This window comes from Onychomys torridus, chromosome 6, assembly GCF_903995425.1.
Source record: "Onychomys torridus chromosome 6, mOncTor1.1, whole genome shotgun sequence".
Lineage (NCBI taxonomy): Eukaryota > Metazoa > Chordata > Mammalia > Rodentia > Cricetidae > Onychomys > Onychomys torridus.
In genome coordinates this window covers 8,431,546-8,451,224 of record NC_050448.1, presented here as the reverse complement: position 1 = coordinate 8,451,224, position 19,679 = coordinate 8,431,546, and the positions used below count along the sequence as shown (strand labels likewise).

General features: G+C 43.5%; 1 protein-coding gene across 8 annotated transcripts in view; it reads right to left on the bottom strand.

The window, feature by feature from the left end:
* Tnik (TRAF2 and NCK interacting kinase) overlaps positions 1-19,411 on the bottom strand; it is a 423,448-nt gene extending 404,037 nt beyond the window's left edge. For 3 of the 8 annotated variants that reach the window (XM_036189717.1, XM_036189718.1, XM_036189723.1), the window contains exon 1: positions 18,933-19,411. In XM_036189717.1, the coding sequence (XP_036045610.1) occupies positions 18,933-18,989 (57 nt within the window). In that variant the 5' untranslated portion in view covers positions 18,990-19,411. The remainder of the gene's footprint in view (positions 1-18,932) is intronic. The other 5 variants (XM_036189714.1, XM_036189715.1, XM_036189719.1 and 2 more) reach the window with 3 other exon arrangements.
* Between the last annotated feature and the right edge of the window lie 268 nt (positions 19,412-19,679).

Below are 19,679 nucleotides of genomic sequence, written 5' to 3'. Positions count from 1 at the left end.
AACAAAAACAAAAACAAACAAACAAAGCAGTAATGACTTAGGCTCTGTCATAGTTTCTTTTCCAGATGCTGTGAGAAAAATACCCTGACAAGGCCCAGAGATGTAGCACAGTAGGAAAATGCTTGCCTAGCATGTGCAAGGTCCTAGGTTCAAACCAACAAAAACAAAAACAAAACAAACAAAAGCTGACAAAAGAAACTTAGGGAAGAAAAGATTTTTTTCAGCTCAGTCACAGGTTATGATCCATTATAGCAGGGAAGCCAGAGACCCAGGAACTGCAGGGAGGTGGTCATATGGCATCTACAATCCAGAACAGACAGCAATGCATGTTTGCTGCTCTCCTCCTTTCTCCTCTGTAGCTGAAGTTTTTCTGGTCCCACCTGGCTCCCGCAGCCCCACAGTCAGGACAAATCTCCCTTACCTGCCAGTCCCACAGCCGCTCAGACCCAAATAAACACACAGAGGCTTATATTAATTATAACTGCTCGGCCATTAGCTCAGGCTTATTACTGACTAGCTCTTACACTTAAATTAACCCAAAATTCTTATCTATGTTTGGCCATATGTTTATGTTTGTTAACCTTTCTCAGTTCTGCCTTGTCATCTTAATTCCTCTGTATCTGACTGGAGACACCTGACTCAGCCTTCCTCTTCCCAGAACTCTGCTCGTCTGCTTGTTCTCATGCCTATACTTCCTTCCTGGCTACTGGCCAATCAGCATTTTATTTATCAACCAATCAGAGCAACACATATTCACAGCATACAGGTAGACACAGTACTTGAGAGAGATTTGTCCTGACCACAGGGCCATGGAAGCCAAGCAGGACCAGGAAAACTTCAGCTATACTTTGCACCCAACATGGGGCTCTGAGCCATATAGACCTAAGAAAGTTTAAAGATTCTAAATGCATAGAAACAGAGCCACACTGGGCTTCCTAGTCTTATAGTCTCATGCCAGCAGCAGCGCAAACTTGTCACCTGACAGCTGCCTGTGAGATGGAGCTGGACACCAGGTGCCATGAGCTAAGCCATATGGCTATAGATTCCCACCACAGTACACAAAGGCATCTCCAAGCCTCACAGTGTAGTGTATGGTGGATTTAGCCTTTGCTAGTACAGACAGAAAAAAAGGAAAGAAATAAATGGTTTCTAGGCTACATGCTGCTTTGATGGAGGCATATACCTGCTGCTTCCAACAGTTGGTGACACTCATGGCTCCCAGAGCTGGTGGTAAATGTACTGCCATCATATTGGGAAGCTGAAGTGGGCGGAGTCAGCAAACAAGGCTTCTGCTTCAGTATTAGCCACTGCAGTTTAAAGTAATAGATTCACAATAAGGCAGGTTGAGATGAAATAAGACTTTAAATGGTTTACAATGTATCTAAAAATGTTACATACATTTAGAAGATAGAGGAGAAGGAATATAGACAGTTATGTAAAGAAATAGAAAATTTTAAAAAATAAAGTCTTTAAAGAGAAAGTAAAAGTAATATAAAAATAAGCCATGTAAAGATGGAAATCACACAGAGAGTCTGGATTATATTGTCTTTAGGAATTGTAACTGCAGAAATACATTAAATTATAAAGGTTTCTGAGTTAAGCCAATATGTATATTTTAAAGGTATCTTGACTTCAAAATTTTAATCTAAGGATATGTTGCTTTTGAAAGGAGGCTCTGCTTTTGTTTCCACAGAAAGCAAGAGGCTATGGATTTGTCCCAGGTTAAGATGGATCAGATTTGATTGAGCCAGACCTCCTGAACGTTAGCAGATGGTACCTATCAACAAAGGGTATAGCCAGTTTTCCCAGGACTTGATCATTATCTCAAATTTTCTCAGGATCCCCATAAGACTACCAGCGCCTCCTATCAGCAGGAAGTAGCCTAGAAAACTATGCCCACATTCCCAAGAAATGGATTATTGGTTACAAATTGTTATTGGTCATAGTCAATGTCTTTCTAAAAGAAAAAATGAGGATAGGATATAGATGTGATAGGATAAAAGGGTAGATTATTGAATCTACTTCTAAAGAGCAACAATTTGTTTGAAAATGTTTTAAATTTCTATGGATTTTAGTTTATTAATACAAATTTAAAGTTAATTTTGTTATACTGTACATATATTTCTACTCTTGTTTAAAGTATTTTGTTTGTGTAAATCATTTGAAATTGTAGTATATAGTTGAGAAATACAGATTAATAGTTAATCATCTAAAATAATCAAATGTGTAGTTATATTAAGTTTTCTAGGTATACATAGATATATTTCAATTAGATAGATAATCTTCAAAGATTTACAGAATATGGCATTTAAAATGTTTTAAGAACTTTGACTCTCTGGACATTGAGACATGACTGCTCCTGGCAACCCAATCTACTTCAGAGAAGGTAATGGGCATTGAAGAAATTCTTTGTGGCAAAAGTTAGCCACTGGGCAAAAAAGTGCCCTTGTGTTGACTGATTGACAGTATGTTATATAAAGACCCATAGGAAGGTGACCACTGAAATTTGCAAGACAAGATGGTTCTTCAGGTTCCTGCTTCTCAGAGGATACTACCAGATATTCTACAGGACACATGGAAAGGTGACTAAAAAACTCTAAGTCTGTAGGCTGAAGATGGATGACCCAACATTACAGATCTCTGGATGACTGGCCAGGCAGGCAGCTGTCTCAGTCATTTCCAGAATTTTGGAAATTGCTTACAATGTTTTTCTTGTGACTTAGGTAATATTATAACCTTCTGAGGTCTTTGATGCAGTTGAAGACTAGATAGTTATAATTTTCTTTGATTATGATAAAAGATAAATTAGATATGAATCTTTAGACTCACAAATATAGATTAGATAGAATATTTTCTATAATTTTTCAAAAAAAAAATAGACCAGATATTGTAACTGTAATTTTTCTTGATAACTGTTTTGTTACATGTAATTTTACTATGTTAAAGTGAAACCTTCCTTTTTGATTAGACAAAGAAGGGGAAGTGCTGTGGGATGTCATTCTGGATGCTGTGAATATGTGTTGCTCTGGTTGGTTTATAAATAAAATGCTGATTGACCAGTACCCAGGCAGAAAGTATGGGTGGGAGGACAAGCAGATGAGGAGAATTCTGGGAAGAGGAAGGTTGAGTCAGGAGCCTCCAGCCAGATACAGAGGAAGCAAGATGACCGAGCAGTTATAATTAATATAAGCCTCTGTGTGTTTACTTGGGTCTGAGTGACTGCGGATCTGGTGGGTAAAAGAAATTTGTCCTGACTGTGGAGCTGCAGCAGCTGGGCGGGACCAGGAAAACTTTAGCTACACTCCTCTCTTACCCAGTTTAGAATCCCCTGCCTACAGAATGGTGCCACTCACAGGGGATAGCTCTTACTACTTCCATTAATTTAATCAAAATAATCCCCATGGACATGTCACAGGCCAACCTAGTCTACACAATCTCTAATAGAGACTCCCTTCACAGGAGACTCCAGTCAGATGGACAATCAGCAACCATCACAGTCTGCAAGTGGGGCTAAGGACATGCAAATATTGATTCCATTTTTAAGCATCTTATTGATTGATTGATTGTGTAAGTGTATGTATGTGCACATGAACATATGCATGTGGATACAGGGGTCATAGTATAACTTTCAAGAGTTAATTCTCTCTTTCCCCCATGCTGGCTCCAGGATTAAACTCAGGTTAGCTTAGCAACAAGTGCCTTTATTCCCTGAGCTATATTGCTGGCCCAAGAATTTATTATTATTATTATTATTATTATTATTATTATTATTATTATTATATTTGTGTTTTAATTTTACACATCAGCCATGGGTTCCCCTGTCTTCCCCCCTCCCGCCCCACTCCCACCTTCCCCCCAGCCCCTCCCCTCCATTCCCATCTCCTCCAGGGCCAAGACACCCCTGGGGATTCATTTAAACTTGGTGGATTCAGTACAGGCAGGTCCTGTCCCCTCCTCCCAGGCTAAGCAAAATGTCCCTGCATGAGCCCAAGGTTCCAAACAGCCAACTCATGCACTAAGGACAGGTCCCGGTCCCACTGCCTGGGTGCCTCCCAAACAGTTCAAGCTATTCAATGGTCTCACTTATCCAGAAGGCCTGATCCAGCTGGGGGCTCCACAGCCTTTGGTTCATAATTCATGTGCTTCCATTCATTTGGCTATTTGTCCCTGTGCTTTTTCCAGTCTTGGGCACAACAATTCACGCTCTTACAGTCCCTCCTCTTTCTTGACAATTGGACACCTGGAGCTCCACCTGGGGCCTGTCTGAGGATCTCTGCATCCACTTCCATCAGTTATTGGTTGAGAGTTCCAGCTCAACTGTTAGGGTGTTTGGCCATCTGATCACCAGACTAGATCAGATCAGGCTTTCTCTCGACCATTGCCAGCAGTCTAAGAGGAAGTATCATTGTGGATTTCAGGGGACTTCTCCAGCACTCTGCCTATTCCTGTTCTCATGTGGTCTTCATTTATCATGGTCTGGCCCAGGAATTTTTTTAAATTTTTTTTCTTTGGATTCCAGGCAAATGTCAACACCTACTGGGGCTTTAAATCAAATCCTTATTGGTTTTCTACATCTTGAATAAACTTACTGAATAAAATAACATTGCCAGGGAGATGGCTCAGTCAGTAAGGTGCTTGCTCTGCAAGCATGAGCATCTGGGCTTGGTTCCCAGGGCCCCAGTAATAAGCCAGGCCTGGTAGCATGCATTTGTATTGCCAGAATGGGAAGGAGGTGGGGACAGGTGGACACCTAGCATCACTCACTCATCGGCCCATCTAGCTGGATGTGTGAACTTCAGAGTCAGTGAGAAACCCTGCATTAAATTTAAGGTGGGAGATCCCTTCCACATACATGCACACAGACTCCCTCACACAAATCTATACTCATGATATACACACATGCACTACCTGTAAAAGAAAGGGATAAGGGGAAATCATAAAGCACAGGACACCATCTACTGAGAACCCACGCTGCTGAGTTCTCTGTTTCCTGCTGGGTAAACTGCACAGGTCCTTGTTTTGATCACTGTCAAATTCAGCAAACATGAAGTTATAAGGAGACAATGCTCATACCTGTGTCCTAAGCAGTGAGAAGTATTTAACACAGTCGAACTGGAGACGTGAGAGATGTTTCATTTCTTTGATGCATTTCTTTATGATGTATCTGACTGTGCTGTCTAGTCTATTACCCTCAATAGAATTAGGAAGCCACAGGGCAGAGTGATGCCTCTGTGCCTTTCTCTACTCCATTAAACTCTCTACAGCAGCTTGATCTCAGACCAGGGCACACACTAGAATATAGGAACTCAGCTTTAAATTAGTGTTGTTTGTGTTTCAGATCTCTGACGACCAGAGTCACAGTTGACATGAGCAGATCACTCCAACCAGCTGGGTCAAGCAAGGGCATCAATGAAGAGCAGGTATGTGCCAACACCACCATCAGGCTTAACCTAGTATCCCCAAACACCCCACTCTCTAACTGCCTATCATTGCATTGGTTTCCAAAGAACAGTCAGCACCAACTTCCAAATGTGTACATTTCTCATGGCTCTGATCTGGATTGAACTACATTTTCTATCAAGATTATAATCAGAGAGGGTGTTTAATTGGATAATGTTTGCGACTACTTTGAAGATATAAAGTGCCCCACAAATGCTAAATATTATTATTATTGTTTAAATACAGTTTGCAATTACTGCTCACAACCTATTCCACCCACTTCCCTGCTATAACTTGATTATAGGCAGCTCAAAAATACCTAGAGGTAAAAATGATGAAACCATGTCCATGTGAAGCTCTACATATTACCCTGGGCATAAATAATTTGTAGGCATTTTAAGGTGAGGGTTGGCTCATAAAATCTAGTAAATCAAAGCAATTGGCTCCACATGACTGACATCCATAGAATTGTTTCAGTTTTAATAGTTTCTTACTTATAAACCAGGTGGAGTATCAGGTTGTACTCAAGAATGCAAGCTTTCTCTGTCTCTCTCTCTCTGTCTCTCTGTGTGTGTCTCTCTGTGTCTCTCTGTCTGTCTCTCTGTCTGTCTGTATCTCTCTCTGTCTGCATCTCTCTGTCTGTCTCTCTCTCTGTCTGTCTCTGTCTGCCTGTCTCTCTCTCTCTCTCTCTCTCTCTCTCTCTCTCTCTCTCTCTCTCTCTCTCCTCCATCTTCTACTTTTCTCCTTTTATTCTTTTGTTTTTTCTTGCAGAGCTGATGATCAAACCCAGGGCCTTAACTAGGACAAATTCTCCACCTAAACTATATTCTGAACCCTCTATTGTAATCCTGAAACATTTAAATTCCTATCAAAAGTATGTTTTTAATTATAAAAACCAAGATTTTAAGAAACTCTCTGGGAGATAAAGTCCTCTATACTGGCTTCTGAATCATATGTGATCTTATGTCAAACCTCAGATGCAGCGTTTTCCCCGATTCGTGAAAGTGATAAAACTCTGAGTGTGGCACCACAAGTCACCTAAAACAAACTTGCTCGAGGATTTTCCAAAAATAATGGCAGATTTGCTGTAAACACCTCCATTATGCATTACACAGGGAGAGTGGTGATAATCCCAAAAGAACATAAGCTGTGTGATTAGATTTGCATTCTAAGTTGGTGTTTGTTGGTTAAGATAACAGTATCATCATAAGGAAGAAATCCTCAGGAAATAACTTCTAGCAGCACTACAAAGATCATCAAAGATGAAACTTGTGCCCAACACTGAAGCTGATTTCTACTAGTTCTGACCTTGTGACCAGGGTCATCTATAAAATGACAGCTATGTGGGTCCCAATGGGGAAGTGGCTTTGGGGACCCTAGTCAGCCATATGCTCAGCCATTTAGCAGCACTGTACCTTTCCTATGGTAAATTAATTGCTTTTTCTAAGCTTTTCATATTTATTTGCAAATGATATCACATACATCCTAGGAAATTGGAAAGGAATTTAGCAATGTTGAGAACTTTCCTGCTTTTATTCTAAATTACACTTCCAAGAAATTACTCTAGGGAAAGGGAGGCATAAAAAAATTATTTATAAAGATGCTTATTGAAATACTATTTATAAGGGTCAAAAAGCTTGATATCATCTCAAACTTCATCAATAGGAATTAAATATTATAATACATCTTTGTAGTAAAATTCTAAATATTCTAAAAACATGATTAGAAAATTAAATGTTGACTAAAAGTCTATTAACTACTAAATGTTTTAGTCATGATAACAATTCTAGATATGAATTTTTAAGATAAATACTAAAATCTTTATAAATGAAATAATATAATATTTCAAGATCATATGAAAGATGAAGTGGTAAGGAGCTCTGTGAAAACATGATTCATCATAAGGAATGCTAAAGGCAGAGATATTTACCAACTTTGTGTGTGTGTTTTCTTAATAAGAGTATTTTTTGAGATTTAATTCGAACTGCATAAAATTCACTCTCTTGAAGTGGACAACTGACTTTTACTGTATTTACATAGTTGAATGAGAGCATTTAGTCCATCAGCTCCAGAAATCATTAAATCACTTTATTTCTCCATGGATTTTCCTAGTCTGGAAATTTTTCAGAAATGCATTCATACAACAGGTGGTGTGGCATATTTTACTGGGCTAATGCTCATCCATATGGTAGCACAAATCGGCACTTTCTTTTATTGTTACAGGCTATTCCATCATATGGTATTCTACTTTGCTCTCTGTTGCTGTGGTATTCCATGGTCAAAGGCAACTTAGGGGAAAACCTAGTTTAATAAATTTATATTTCCAGGTCATGGTATATTGCTAAGGGATGCTGAGACAGGAAGTCAGCAAGAAACCATGGAGAAATGCTCTATTGGCCTAGTCTCTGGCTCATGCTTTCTTACAGAATCCAGACCCATGGCCTAGGGATGGTACTGCCCACAGGACCCATAGTAGGCCCTCTCATGCTCATCTTCAATGAAGACAGGCATATTCATGGGCCAATCTGATCTGAGAAATCCCTCCATTTAAGTTCCCTCTTCCCTGATGACTCTAGGTCTAGGTTGAGTCAACTGACAATAAAAACTATGCACATGTGATAAACTGCATATCACTTATTCATTAACTGATAGGAGATTGGTTTCCTTCGTTGAGCTACATTAAAGATCCATACACATTTCAGTATGAATATGTATTCTAACTTGGGTATATACTAGAAGTAGATTGCTAAGCCAAATCATAATTCTAAAATTTAACATTTTGAGGAGCTGCCCAATTATTGTCCAAGTACTAATATGCCAGAATTCTGTTGATTTTATGGGACTTTAAAATATCCTATAGTAATGTCTTAAGGTTTCTATTGTTGTGAAGAGACACTATGACCATGGCAACTCTTATAAATGAAAACATTTAATTAGGGTTGGCTTACAAGTTCATCATGGTGGGAAGCATGGCTGCAAGGCAAACAGACATGGTACTGGAGAAAGACCTTAGAGTTCTGAATATGGGCCAGTAAATAGCAGGAGGAGAGAGAGGCACTGGGCCTGGCTTGAGCATTTGAAACCCCAAAGCCCACCCCAGTGACACACTTCCTCCAACAAGGCCACACCTCCGAATAGTTCTGCTCCCTATGAATCTGTGGCATCCTTTTTCATTCAAAACCCACAAGAAACGAGGACTTTTTAAAAAAAAAACATCTCAGAGACAATCATCAATAGCTCGGGAAGGCTTGATTACTACCTTTGTTTGTTTGCTTGCTTACTTTTTGTGCAAGTACGGAACTGAGTGCCTTGCCCATGCTTACCAGCGTACTGTATCCTCAGCCATCTTTTTTTTTTTATATTTTGAAACATAGTCTCTCTTCAAGCTGTCCATACTGGCCTTGAATTCACTTCGTAGCTCAGGAAAATTTTGAATTTGGAACCATGTTGCCCCAGCCTTCCACATAGCTGAGATTACAGGCCTGTACCATGAGGCCTTGATGATGGTTAAGTTTACACAACAGGTTGCAGCTAATATATAAAATACAACCTTAATTCTTTTAAAGCTATTTATTTAGCTATATATAAGAAAAATTACTAATCCGTATATCAACGTATATCAGTGGTTATCATGAGAACATGGAACCTCTTTTTGCTTGTTCATTGTTACAAAATTTTGTGTAAAGGCTTTGAGTTGCTTTTATAGTGAAATGAAGAGAAAGCTTTGTTTCTTCAGTTAAAGAAAATTTTAACCATCCAGCAGTTTTTGCTCACATTTAGTCTGTGTTTTTGGACACTGGGACCCTGGGCTACCCTGATCACACATGGGCTTGGCCCCTACACATATTTCAAGTTCTTAAAGTTAGACTCTCTTGGCACATAAATATTAGCCATTCACTCATTTAATGAGTTGCCTTCTTGCTTATGCAGTGAGGGAGAGAGGATCCAAAGCCTTGCTCACACTAAGCAAGCTCCCCACCACTGAGCTACAGGGCCCCAGGTGCCCAACTTCATTTGTTTTAAGACAGGGTGTAAAGACTGTGTCCAGACTGGACTCAAGCTTTTAATCATTCTGTGTTAGCCTCCTGGCCAGTGAGCCTGCACCACCGTATAGATAGATACTTACCTATACTATTAACCTGGCTGTGCATTCCTCCACCCCACAGTTACAGAGATCTGAACGCTTAACAAGTGAGAATGTTTTATTACTATATAAAAGCAACTTTGCCAGCATTTTTGTGGCCACACTTTGCCAAGTTTATTTTTGTACTGTAGGAAAAACAGATTCTCTAAAATGGCCTGGATGTTAGCAAACCAGTTGAGTGATGTGGAGTAACTGGACCCCAGCTTTGCTTTGGGGCTTCATCTTGCAAGAGAGGGTACTTCTCTTAGCTCCAGTGCCTACTTACAGAAGAGGTAATTTGCATCACTAAGCACTAGGTAGACAGACTGATAGACAGATGTGTCAACAGTTAGATATCCAAACACAATCACCTGTGGACTTTTATTTCATCCTTCCTTCGTTCAATGATTCAATGGCTTTAGCCTGTGGTCTACTTTTATCAGAAACTGGCACACAATTTTTTTGGATGTGTGAGGCAACATGAATAAATATGATCCTTTATACATAAAATAATTAACTTCATGAATTGGTCTAATATTTACTTGCTGAGTATTTATCATGTGCCGTGTGTCAGGCAATGTTTCAAACACCAGGGATAATGCATACAGCAAGATCTCTTTAAAAGCAAAGCTCTAGATCCAGTGGGGTGCACAAAACTTTTTGTATTTCTAAATAGTTATAATTGTTTTAAAGACATTAAAAACATGCATTAAATACTCAAAGGGTGATGACTTAGAGATATGTAGGAAAGACCTGTCCCTGAGGCAGCACATAGCTCTCACAATCTGAAGAGATAAAGCATCAGAGCAAACCTCTGAGGTAGGCACTTGGTGATGCTTGGCTCTGGCAACATGACTCCATGTAGTACCCTTCCCCACTGACTAGAGCTAACCTGAACTGCAGACAAGAAAGCAGGAAGTTGTGATGTTTTACTTCCAAGACTACATCCTCAAAAACTGTTGCTTCTATCTTGTCCACTGAGATTACTCTGTCTGGGAAAAGGTGTTGCCATGTCACAAGGACACTCCAGCATGATGCCATGGGTCTGTGCTACTTTTCCTTCTATTGTGACGATGAAGACCATGAGCAAAAGCAGCTTTGGGAGGAAAGGGTTCCTGTGACATACATACCCTGAGTCCACTGAGAGAGGCCAAGGCAGTGCTTGAAGAGGGAGCCCATGATGAACACTGCATACTGCTTTGCTCTCCGGGCTTGCTCAGCCTGCTTTCCTATACCATCCAGCACCACCTGCCCAAGTGTGGTACTGCCCCCAGTGAGCTGGACCCTCTTACATCAGTTTAAATCCAGAAAATGCCCTACAGACTTGCCTATACGCAATCCGCAATCTTTTTTTTTTTTTTTTTTTTGAGCTGAGGATCGAACCCAGGGCCTTGCGCTTGCTAGGCCAGCGCTCTAACACTGAGCTAAATCCCCAACCCCTAGGCAATCTTACAGTAGCATTTTCTTAACAAAGATTTCTTCCTCACAGATATATCTAGATTTGTGTCAAGTTCACCAAAACCAACATGCACAGACCTACTTCCGTCTCCAAATCCCCTTCCACCCATTGCTATCTCTGTCAGGATAAAATTTAAGGTCATCTTCCAGTGGATTCCCAGAAATAGAACCCTTCCTACCTGTTATTATTTTTCAATAAAAAAAAAAACTGTCCTAAACATCATAAAGATATTTAAAAAAAAATTGAAAGGGCACACATACACACACACACACACACACACACACACACACACACACACACACACACCAGCCTTTAGATTCTAACTCTCAGAATATGAAATCTCTCAAGACAAAATATGAAGAAATTGAAACAATTTTTGTGATAAGAAAATTCTAGACACAAGGACTCTCCTACACAGGATTTGTCATTGTACTTCTCAAGATTACTGTTTCTGAAGTTGCATTGTATGTAACAGGCATCAAGGCATCCATTGGAGGTATACTCTCCATAAAAAATGTCCCCTCAAGTCATGCTACCTACAGAGCATAACTGAACACATGTTCCCTGAGATTGTGACTTGGCCAGCATGGGACTGCTTTTCTGAAGTTTCTGTATGTTCTGTAGGCAGACCCTCTAAAAGGACTGCCCATGTATAGTTGTCAACATGATGTCTATTTTTTCATTGTGTGAAAAACGCTGGAGAAAATTCCCTGAGAGACACAACATATACTCTGCTTCCAGGAGGCATGTTGTCTAGTGGATGTGATCTAAGAAGGCACATCCTGAGTATTAGGAGAGAGGCATGAAGTCAGATCTGTAAGTGGCAGAGAGAACTTGTACTTGAGAAAAAACAAGGACAACTGTTTAAAAAATGGTGGCCTAAGTATGTTTGTTATTGGGGAAGCAGGTACCAGGAAGGGCAATAAGGTAGGATGTGCCCTAAGGAGAATCCATCAGGTGGAAGAATTGTTCTTTGTGTCGGTAGGAAGCTGGCTATTAAAATGAAAGAGCATGGTGGTAGACCAGCTGAATGGAATGGCAGCAGCTAGTTTAGACCTTGCAGAAGTGTGGACTTTGGTCCATGGGCTAGGAAGTCAAGGAAGGCCTGATTAAAAAAAAAAAAAGAAGAAGAAGAAGAAGTGACAAGAGAGAAAACATGCTTTAAAGGGCAAATATGGCTGCCACAAAGAGGCTGGTCAGGAGAGGGCTGGGGGTGGAGAAATAGGGGGTGGGTGTTGTCCGGGGAAGAGTCATTACATGAGCTACAGAGAAGAGCAGAGACAATCGGATCAAACAAGCATATTGATGCTTGCAGTGGAGGGAAAGTATGTTTTCAGGATTCAGGGTATGTTGGGACAACTGGGCTCAGACTGGACAAGTAGGAAGAGGTGGAGGGGATTATCTCTTTCTGAAGGTAGCAAACTTCGAATCAGAATGGGAGAAACTGTCCCACAGGTTCACAAGCTTTCCCCATAGGAACCTCACATTTATATGCACAGAAGAACATTTAATTAAAAAAATATCATGGAGATGTTCTTAAAGTTCTCAGAATAATGCTAACAAACCAGCTTAGATTTCCTTCTAAAAGAACTACACCCTGCCCCCCAGGATGGAAGCAGCAATGTGACATTCAAGCATCTCTCAGACTCCAGTTATCCCAACTTCTGTCAGAAGCACAGAGAATGCCTCACTCAGCTGGGCAGGACGGCCAGGATTCCATCACAGCAGCCCAGGAAGACTGTCTCCCCTGAAAGAGGAGCAGTGTCAAAGCAGGGAGGGTATGGATTCATTTGGGAGCAGTAGGCAGAAAGGGCCAACGAGCAAGACTCAGAGTGAGGAGCTTTCAGGGAACCGTAGAGATGGGGGAGGAGATACTTGATGTAGGAACAGTTTCTGAAGTGCTTTCATCAATGAAATTTCCCATGACCTCCTAAGTAGATAATTATGCAAACAGCAAACCAAGACTTGTATTAGACTTTGTATTAAGGATTACTCGGGTTAATAATGAGTACTAAAAATGCTTATGCCTATTTCACTAATGTTCTGCTATCTATTGCTGCATCCCTATCTTTTTTTTTTTAATGTTCATTGGTGTTTTGCCTACATGTATGTCTGTGTGAGGGTGTCAGGTCCCCTGGAACTGGAGTTACAGACAGTTGTGAGCTGCAATGTGGGTGCTCGGAATTGAATCTGGGTACTCTGGAAGGGCAACCAGTGCTTGTAACCACTGAGCCATCTCTCCAGCCCTTGCTATATCCTATAGTATTAGGAGGCCATGTCATTGCAAAGAAAGTACATTTCACAGTGTGGGAGGAACAACAAAGTCATCTAGAGGGAAACTGCCAAGCCCTGCCGTCCTAGGATACCGTTCTCAGTCCATGCAACTTTACCAAAATCCTATTGTAGACCAAACTTAATTAAGTGCTCTGGGGCAATGAATTAATAATGTATCAAGAATCCTTTAAGACCTAAAAGACCCCTGTAACATTTTTTTAAGTGTCCACTCCATTCCATCCTCTTTGGAAAAGAAAAACTATGAAAAGACATGATACAGTGTTTGCATTTGAATAATGGGTCACCCATACAAAAGGACAAGAAAGAGAAAATGCTTTCATGAATAAGGCTGATGAATGATACTAGTCTAGAAACATAGTAATCATTACAGGGCTTCTGGGTGTCCTTTCTCCTCTAGAATGGATGTCTATTTTAGAATCAAGCTCAACTGAGGACCTGAGAAGAGTTACAAGGCTATGTGAGCACATCAGCTAGTCTGTTTCCATGCTATTGAAAAGAGGCATCTTCAGTGAAGAACAGTTAAGGAAGAAACCTGCTATTGACCTCTGGCCTCCACAGGCATGGACACATATGCACCTACACACACTCAAAATATGTGCCTTCTAAACCGGACATGGTGGGCACACACCTGTAATCCCAGCACTCTAGAGGCTAAGGCAGATGTATTCACAGTTCAAGGCCAGTCTAGGCTACAGAGTGAGTTTCACACCATCCTTGGCTGTATCTTAATAACCTGTCTCAAAAACAAACAAACAAACAAACAAACAAACAAAAAGCATCCTTCTGCATCTTCTACCAGGCGCAGTCACTGGTATCAAATGTTGGCGAGATAAAGTTCTATCTGATGACACAGTTGTTTGTTGCCTTGTGATTTAAATGCTCTGCCATAGAGCCTTTCCTCTAGACCCCAGAGGGATGAAGACAAACAGCTGTCCTTCCATCTTTGTGCTGCTGACACTTAAGTGGCACACCCCAAATCACAGAACTTATAGCATGTGCACAGAGAATTGGACGCTTGTGACCATTCCACCTCAGTCCCTCGTGCATTCATTCATGCAAATTCTCACCCCTTCATTCATCCACTCATCCAGTCATTTACTTCACTAATGAGGCATCTAAATTCAAAAGACTCCATGGCCCTTAACAAACCTCTGGTGAGGAGGAAAAAAGAGAACCTCAAATCCCTTGTAACACAAGCATGAAGTCTTCAGTCAAGAGATGCATGCAAGCTTTGCAAATGAGATCAGTTTTCCAATTTGGGTTTTGACAGAGGAAGAAATGGTTAGGGTCTGAGACGACTCATCAGTCAAGTGCTTCCCACACAAGCATGAGGACCTGAGTTTGGATCCCCAGCAGCCACACACACACACACAAAACCTTTCCGTGGCAGTGATGGATATGGAGGTGGGTGGAGACAGGAAGGTTCCTGGGGCTTAGGGACAAGCTGGCCTTGCCCAATCGGTAGGCTCCAGGTTGAGTGAGTGTAGAAAGGAGACAACAGCTCTTTGGAGGACTAGGGTATGATTCTCACACGGCAACTCTCAACCATCTCTCGCTCCAGTTCTATGGACCAGACATCCACCTTTGGCCTCTGCAGGCTCCCAGCAGGCACTAGGTGCACTGGCATGCACAAATACATAAAAAATTAACTAAAATAAATAAGGTACAGAAAAATAGAAGATATCCCCCGACCTTGACCTCTGGCCTCTACGCTCATGCATGCACATACACACATACACACACACACACACACACACACACACACACACACACACACTTGCAAGACACCTGTTCACATGCATGCACCAACTTACATATGCTTACACTGCACACAAATATGGGGAGGAGGAGAGGAAGAGGACAGAGAATGGCTAGGCCAGAAAGGCAAGGGGGTGGTGGATGTAAGTCATCTCATGTTGTTCGAACAGAAAAGTGTGTCTGAGTCCTGCTCCAAGCTGAAAGCACAGGGTCAGCAGCACTGACCTTGAACATCTGACACTGTGGGCCAAGCTGGGGAGAGCCAGTGTGCTCCAGTTCAGAAACCTGATAATCTTCAAAAAGCTTTCTGGAAGAGCTCCCTCATAGGCAGTCGTGCATCATGGTGGATCATTTCATCTGCTAATACGAGGATGTCTCAAGCAGGCATGACTCAAGCCCAGGTCTAAATAGGGGATTGTTTGCAGTAGTCAGTGTGCATGTACACACATTTTCATACACCCACATAGACAGAGTTTATGTCCATAATACTGTATGTAATATCCGAATCTACAGTCATTGCACAAATCGTCTATGGACGCCAGGAACCTCACACACAGAGGCATCTGAATAATGTGCATGTCTGGACGGACCCCTGGGACATGTTCACATGGAGATAGGTTACTGAGAGGCTATCCGTGCAGGGCAACCATCTGTGCTACATGATTTAGATTGCCATTTGCCTGTAAAGAAGGGATTGAAAGAAGGTGGGACAAGATAAATTCCAAAGGTGCCTAATAGCTCTGCTCACTTGCATTGATAAGTTCTCTGCTGCTGACAGGTTTTCCACTTTTATGAAAAAAAATTCCTTGACCCTGGTCCAGTGACTTCTCTTGGCTTCCCCTTCCCCCGACCCCCAAGCAGAAGACATGTTACCAATTTCCTTTTCAGCTACAGATGATGTGTCTTAGAAGACTGAGGAGTCGGGAACCATAGATTCTCTCCTCCAGCTGCTTTATCTCCCCTTTGGCTGTGTGACCTTGGACAACAGACTTCCCCTCTCTGGGCTTCAGTCTCCCAGATGACACAAGGGAGGAATGCCAGTTCTTTTCCAGCATCCATCTATGAACCCATCCCTACCCAACACCCAAGACTTAGTTGAGCTCCTGAACTCTGAGATGAGGACTCAGAAAGTTGAATTTTGATGATCTGTTTTCTAACGAAAGACCCCACTTTATTTCCCACGCACAAAACAAAACAAACAACAACAACCAAGACACCCAAATCTTGCATGATTTAAGTGATAGGGATACTGGCTGCTCTGGTTTGAATTACGCATTGTTCCTATTTGGGGGAATTTTAGACAGGGCCCAGTCTGGGATCACTGGTTGAGAACAATGAGCCCCCAAAGTCAGAAGGGGAAAGGCCTCTCTAGACAGGAGCTGCTTTTAAACCACCAAGCACAGGGTTTACAAAGAGCATTGATTGTATACATTAAAGAGCCATGGGAATATGGAGGGGCTGGCAAGCTGACTCACTGACCTTGCCTGCATTTCAGGGGTCAGGCTTTTCCTCAGGAGGTGCTCCCTTACAGGCTCTACTGCAAGGTTAGAAATCAAAGTTTCCACATCTGGGGAGCCAGCCACCATCTACACTCTGATGTGTGTGGCCCACCCACTAGCCCTGGGAGACAAACCTATCTGCAGGCCTCCTCCACCACAAGACTGCCTGAAGCTCCCAGGCCTGCTGAGTACAAGTGTCTGCCTATCTGCATAAGTCTTCCAGCCAGCAGCTCCCCAGACTCCCCAGTAGCTGTAGTCCTAGCTCTTTGCATACCCCAGTGCAGGCAGCGAGTTCATTGATCTTCCTGGGTGACAAAGAGGGATCCCAGGGAATCATCATGCAAAGATACCTGCTCCACACACAGGTTGCAGGGCACCCACGTCTCCCCAGTGTGAACCAAGTAGCTCTGATGACAGCTTCTGTGCTTGCCATCTTAGAGAATCTTGCCCACAGGAGCCAATTCCCCCACCCCTCAACTTAAAACTCATGTCAGGGAGAATGATGCTATGATCCTGGCTCAGCTAAATCACAAGCCTGGCTCATTGTTCAGGCTTACCTCTTAGCCACTCCTTCCTCCCCAAGTCTGGGCCACTGGTCTACCTGATTAACTCACCCGCAGCAACTCCCAGCCAGAAGGAGAGTAAAAGAGAGCACACATACACTTACTTGCCCAAAGCACCCATTCTGCTCCCAACCCCCACACTCAGCTGCCCACTGGTTCTGGATGTGGCCTTTGGGCTCTAGAGAAACAGACAGCTTACTGTAATCATGCATGAATGAGCTTTTGCTGCCTCACTATCACCGCAGCCCGTTTCAAAGGGCAGTCAGTTCTCAACCTGAGCACTGCCTCTCTGGATCCTTGTCTCTCTGGACCAAAAGATAAGGAAAGGGCCAAGGATTCAAGGTGTGGACGGAACAGAGGTTCATAGAGCCTGAAGAAAAAGTACCACTTCGATCAGACAGGTAGGTAGCATTTATAAATGTCTGTAGAGAAAGAGGTAAGGGCAGGAGACACAGGTAAACGGCCCCAAGGCTGAGCATCAGTCTCACAGTGTGTTCCGGAGGACACTGAACTTCCACCCATCCTAGCAGTGGGTGACGTGAGCCACCAGCCTTCAGTCTCACCTACCCTTGGGGCATCAAGCATATGCATTTGCTCTTTATTTTATTTTTAGTTCGGGAGAGGAAGAAACTAGTCGTACTGAGATTGGTGTCCAATCTTTCTCAGATCCCTGCTGCTGCCACCGCCACCACCCCTCCTTACCCGCTTCCTGGCAGGCAGCATCTAATTAAAATGGCAAGAACGCTGGGCTCCCTTCCCCGAAGGAGCGTGCTGGGATTAGGGGTGGGGGTGGGGAAGCGTCGAGGCTGCAATGGGATTCCTGGCATTATGATCTCCAAACAACAGCAAAATGGATTCTAGATCACTAAAGTCTTATTCAATACAATGGAACGACGTCTGAGGTGTTTCAGGAGACGGTAAAGGCAAAGCAGTAGAGCTGGGGGGAGGGAGGTGTTCTACAAAGGACTGGTCACAGACCCGGGAGAAAGACAGACAGACAGACAGACAGACAGACAGACAGACACACACACACACACACACACACACACACACACACCACGCACACGCACACATAGTCTCTCCAGGGAGTTCCGGTGTGGTGGGGAGAAACAGCTAAAGCGTCCCTTTCACCTGCTGAAGTTCAGCCATAAAACTGAAAGGTCACAGTCACCGAGTTAGAAAGGCATAGGCAGGGCTGAGTTCAAACCGCAGATAAAGGTGAGTGCCTACTGGCGTTTAGGGAAGCGCTGAGCCTGGCCCTCGCTTGGGAGGCAGAACCCGGGAGGGGAGCCAGTTACCATCTACCAGACCAGCCCGGAACAGCAATTAGTGTCCCTTGGAGCGGCAGGGTCGGCTGGTGGGGACAGCTAGGCTCACGATAGCATCTTGCAGGTAGCTGGCAAACCTGAGGGGCCAGTGCCTTTATTCTTTTATTCTTGAGGAGATTCTTTTTGCATCCAGGAGCAGCCGGGTCTCGCGCCTTGGCACGAGACGGTTGCTCGGATGCACACACACACACACACACACACACACACACACACACACACACACACACAAGCCTTTCATGTAATTTTCTTACACCAACCGAAGACGAAACTGACATAAGGTCCACCAGCTTCCTTGTGGAGCCCGGGAACAGCCGAGGAGCACAAGGGCAGCCCAGACCCTGCTGTAGGGGTAGAGACTCAGCCTAGAACCCCATCCGCTGCCCCGGAATCAGGACAGGAAGCCAGGGGACGTTCCCTCGCCCAGCCCCAGACCATTGGAAAGAAAGGAAAAAGACACGTTCTGCTCACCCTCAGGGCGGAGAGATCGATTTCATCCAGGCTGCGAGCTGGGGAGTCGCTCGCCATGTCGACTCTTCGCGGGAGAAATGGACCAAACCACCCCGAAGCGTCTGCCTTGGCAATTCCACCCTGGTCTATTTCGCTCGCGTCCTCATGCGGCTGTCCGCCAGAGAGGCCCGGGGCCCAGCCTCCCCCGCCCACCCAGGCCCCACAAGAGTCCGATCCCGATCTTCCGAGAGCGTCGATCCGCGGGATCCGGGAGCCCGACCTGCGCGGATCTCCAAGCCGGGAGCCGCGGTGCGTGTGGGCTGCGCGCCCTGATCGGCTAAGGGCGCTGGGGCTGCGTGGGTGTATTTAAATGGGACATGCTTCTTTGCTTGTGCGTGGATGGCGGCTGCATTGGCTGTTATAATGAGACATATCAACTCCTCCACTCAGCTGGGGGGTGGGGGTGGAGAACCACACAGAACTGTCTATCACCGCTTCCTGGGAGGAGTGGGGGGGAGGAGAGGCGTGGTCTCCGACTGGGGAGAGGCCGCGCTTCCTGACCGGGTCCCTCTGCACTAGCCAGGGTGGGGGAGGGGCACGCACCCTTTCCGCCCCAGCTTTTGCGGGTTAATAGTGCTGAATCGGAAAAGCCGATCTTGAACCTCGCTGTGTAAGGACCCGAAGGCTATTTTTTAATGTGTCCAATTTGTGCAATGCACCAAAATGGCCCTTCGATTGCATCTTGGGGTTTCTTGACTGGGTTCAGAT